Source organism: Paramormyrops kingsleyae, chromosome 10 (genome assembly GCF_048594095.1).
Source record: "Paramormyrops kingsleyae isolate MSU_618 chromosome 10, PKINGS_0.4, whole genome shotgun sequence".
NCBI lineage: Eukaryota > Metazoa > Chordata > Actinopteri > Osteoglossiformes > Mormyridae > Paramormyrops > Paramormyrops kingsleyae.
Window position 1 is genome coordinate 2,203,325 of NC_132806.1, and position 4,361 is coordinate 2,207,685.

At 46.6% G+C, this 4,361-nt stretch overlaps 1 protein-coding gene across 1 annotated transcript; it reads left to right on the forward strand.

The window, feature by feature from the left end:
- Positions 1-308: 308 nt before the first annotated feature.
- LOC111858506 (uncharacterized) lies at positions 309-4,044 on the forward strand. The gene has a single exon (XM_023840334.2). The coding sequence runs from the start codon at positions 525-527 to the stop codon at positions 2,607-2,609; it is 2,085 nt and encodes a 694-aa protein (XP_023696102.2). The 5' UTR covers positions 309-524; the 3' UTR covers positions 2,610-4,044.
- Positions 4,045-4,361: the final 317 nt, after the last annotated feature.

A 4,361-nucleotide genomic window follows, 5' to 3' on the forward strand; every position in this document is an offset into this window, starting at 1 on the left:
GATTATTGGTTATTAAAAATCACCTTAGTCTTCAAATGAAAGAAAACTACAATGAAGGTTCACATATACTTATGTTCATCTTTCCCATCTAAAACAAGGGGATATAAGAAAACAACAGTGCCATGGTGTAATGTGCCTAGGAGTGCTGGGCAGGGTGGGACCCAAACCCTTTTAATTACAGATATATGAAAACCATATGCCAGCATTCATTAAACCAACAATATACCTTCACTCAGTTACACAGACGGTTCCATATCCACTCCCCCCCCCCCCCTGCAAAAACAGTCTTGTGTTCCCTCCCATGCCTCCTCCCTTTTCTCTCACTCAGTTGTCCAGGAGTAAGCTGCAAGTTGTTACCCCAACTGAGAGCTCAGAGAGCAGGCGAGAGATCAGAGGGGAGGGAGTCAGACGGCAAATGGGAGCAACGGGTCTGAGGAACCGAGTAAAACTGGAGTTAGACTGAGTAAGAGGGCAGAATCGAGTGTGAGGTGCTCATTGCCTGGGGGCTCTGCTTTCTGTGTAAAATGCTGTGTGATACTCTGTCAGGCAGTGTGCTGTTGGTGTTCTCTGCGCTCTGGGCTGCCTGTGCCTTAGGCCAGCGCCTGCGAGAGCAGGACGTCCTCTGCAATGAGCACGGCTGCTATGTGCTTTACTATCAGTCCAAGACTTTCTTGGAATCATGGAGGAGCTGCAGGCAGAAGAATGGAAGTCTGGCTACGCTGACCCACCCGGAGGAGGCGGCAGAGGTACGGAAGCTCTTTTCAGGTGTGCAGCTGCATGAGAGGCATGCCCGCGTGCGAGTGTGGATCGGTCTGCAGAGGCAGCCGCGCCAGTGCTCCAGCACCCACCCGCTCCGAGGATTCACTTGGACCACCGGTGACCAGGACACCAAGTACACCAACTGGCTGCAGGGGGACGCACCTGAAAGGTGTTCCTCGCCACGCTGTGTACACATGAGCTACAGCACTGCCCCTAGCGAGAGCTACAGGAACTTCAAATGGGAAGACACCACATGCTCACATCCTGTGGATGCGTTCCTGTGCCACTATGCCTACAAGGGGATGTGCCCACTCATCCAGGCTGAGGGTGGGGGTCCTGTACGGTACTCCACCCCCTTTGACTTTCTCAGCACACAGATCACTCACGTGCCTTTAGGCTCCCTGGCCACCATTCCCTGTCCGGGCAGCACTGTGCCAGACCAGACAGCTTTTTGTATCCTGAGGAATTATGAGAAAGTGATCTGGTCCAAAAACAGCTCTTTTTGTTCCGAGGAATTACCGGACTTGTGCCAGCGAGACAATGGAGGATGCCAACACACCTGTAGGATGGCAGGCACCCAATATTACTGTGAGTGTGACAGTGGTTACATTTTAGAAGATGATGGGCTCACATGCTCTCCAGGTAATGATTGCCAGTATGTGCAATGTGATTTTAAATGTGTACCCAGCTCTGAAGGGTACCTATGCACGTGTATGGAGGGATACCTGCTGGCATCGGACAACCACAGCTGTGTGGATGAAGATGAATGCCTGCAGAGCCCCTGTCCCCAGCTCTGTGTCAACACTCCAGGCTCCTTCCAGTGTCATTGCCTTGAAGGCTATCAGTTTGATGAGACCGGCGATTGTGTAGACGTGGACGAGTGCCTGGATAACCTCTGTGAGTACGCCTGTCAGAATACCGCCGGCTCCTATATCTGCCACTGTGAGCCTGGCTTCTCTCCTGTGCCTGAGGATCTCAGCCGCTGCCAGGACACCGACGAGTGTCAGATACCGGGCACCTGCCAGCAGATGTGTGTAAATTACGAGGGTGGCTTCGAGTGCCATTGTGAGGAAGGGCAAGCTTTGCAATTGGACAACTACTCCTGTAAGCCCATCCCAGAGACTGAGGAGCTCTCCAGTACCACGGCCTCTTATCTGCCATGGGACGCCAGCCTATCACAGATTCCAGACTTCATTTGGCCACAGTGGCCAGAGAAGGACTGGCAGACCGAACCTCCAGCTTTGGCCTGGTGGACAGATCAACCCAAGCTGCCGGCTCCCAACCCGAAGGAGCTGACTGAGATCCTACAAGATGAAAAAACCAGCAGGCCAAATGATGACACCCCAAGCTGGGATGAATCTGATAGTGGGGATCGGACGCCATACCCTCTAACATCTTCTCCAGTTGGCCCATCCTTCCCCTACTGGTTTCAGACTGAAATCACAGACAACCCTTTGACTTCCTTCTCTAACTTCATAACGTCTCCCAATGCAGAGAAAAGCGACGTACCACGAGGAACCAAATTACACAGCGGAGACAATGACAGGCCTGAGACAGCAAACTCAGACTGGCAGACAGCTTTGCCACCAGCCTCCACTCTCAGTCTTATCTTCCCTACCACACATACTGAGGAGTTTACAAAAAGGAATAACACACAACATAAAGACAACACCTGGTTGCTTGTGGCATTGCTAGTGCCCCTCCTCATCATTGTGCTGGCATTGGTGGTACTGGGCATTGTGTATGGTACCCGATGCGGCATCAGGCCACGCAATAAAACTACATCTGACTGTTACTATTGGATCAGTGGCTCTGGAGACAAAGTGGACCCTCCTAAGTCCCAGATTTAAGCTGGTGGTCAAGGAAGGAGTCAGTGATAATAGAAGAGTAAAGGAATTTTAAAGGGGGTAAGTATTTTTTTTAACAAAAAGGGCCAGGGGTTCATGTGGAGAGCACAGGACTGCGGCCTCAGGTCCTGCCAGGGACCTAAGTGTAGAATACCCTTGGAGAAAGGGGGACTTTCTCTCCAAACCAGTGACAATTTACCTTCTTGAAAGGACTTGAGAACATGTTTGCAATGCTCCAAGCCAAATTTCATCGGTATACTTAAAATCTTTAATTGTTATGTGCAAACGGACCTTGCTAAAATTCCAAAGAAAGCCATGGGTGGAAAGAGTAAGAATGAGATCTGATGAATAGTGTGCGAAAATCTTTGAGGCTGACTTGTGAAATTACAAATCTTAATATAGTGCTAAGTAAGCCTCCCCTACATGTTCTTTGCTAGCTGTAAAAGGTGTTAATGATTACATATTAGTTACAATGATAATGACAAGTGCATAGAACTTGATGAATCTGGATGAGTTTCTTAGACGTGTATTTTTTGCAGCATGTCTTGTAATACCTTCATGTAATTGTCTTCAATGCTGTGGTTTTACTACTGATTTGTGGATGCTAAGCTTGGTCTTTTAGGAATAGTCATCTCCTCATATGAAATAAGAAAATAAAAAATAGTGAGACTCTGAGAAGCTACAAGATTCATGGCAACACATCACACCAACTTCATCACTTTTGGTGGATTGGAAGAATTTTCAGCACTTGAATCTGCAGGTTGGCAGGGATTCTGAGAAATCTCTACAAATTCCCTGCATTCCACCAATCTTGGAATGATTCCTGCAAGCTCCAGGAGGACAGTTCCCCTACATCTGCTGTTGCCATGGCCTGCAGCGCCCCCTGGGAAGTTTCAGAGGCATAGATGTAAACCCAGTTAATTCTTGGTTTGGAAGTGTCTCAGAGGGTTGAAATCAAATATTCACTAGGACTTAAGTCTGTGTGCTTTTCACTTTCAAAACATGCTAAGTTCCCATCTACTGTCTACTGGAAATTACCCAGGCAAATGGATGTAAATAATGTGTTACATATTTGACACAAATAACATGTTTCTATTCACCTTAAAGTCAGCACAGTCTTAAGCGATAAATGTTTTTCAACTTATAATCAGTTTGTCTAGAAATCGTAAGACTACAAAGAACTAGACAGAGAAGCAAAATGTAATATGATAGAAATGCAATATATTGTACAGTGGATTTTTAGTGTATGCTATTTTTCTCTCCCATTCAATCTCAGAAGGAGGCATCTGGATAAAAATGAAATAAAATAAACAACAATTTTTCTATTAGACATGAGGACATGAGAGTCAACTTTAAAAGCCTGTCACAAAACAAAGCTCATTTTATCTTGTAATTTTTTTCCACAACCAACAATAAATGGCAGTAAACTTTCTGAAAACTATGCATGTATATATTACAGAGCATTAATGGGAGATTTGCTTGTTTTCAGACACGTAATGCATTGTTTTGCCGCCCTGATGCTGCTGATCCTTTTTCATTTCTTTTTTATCATCCTGTGTAGGAGGGTCATGCTGGCTCAGTGATCATTACTGATGCCTCACGCCTACAGGGCTGAGGGACACAATGGAGTTTTCCATGTTGTGGGTACTGTGGGTTCCTCTCACAATCCAGAGACATGAAGACAAATTAGTTGCCATCATCGTATTGCCCATAGTGTGTGTGTGTGTGTGTGTGTGTGTGTGTGTGTATAAATGC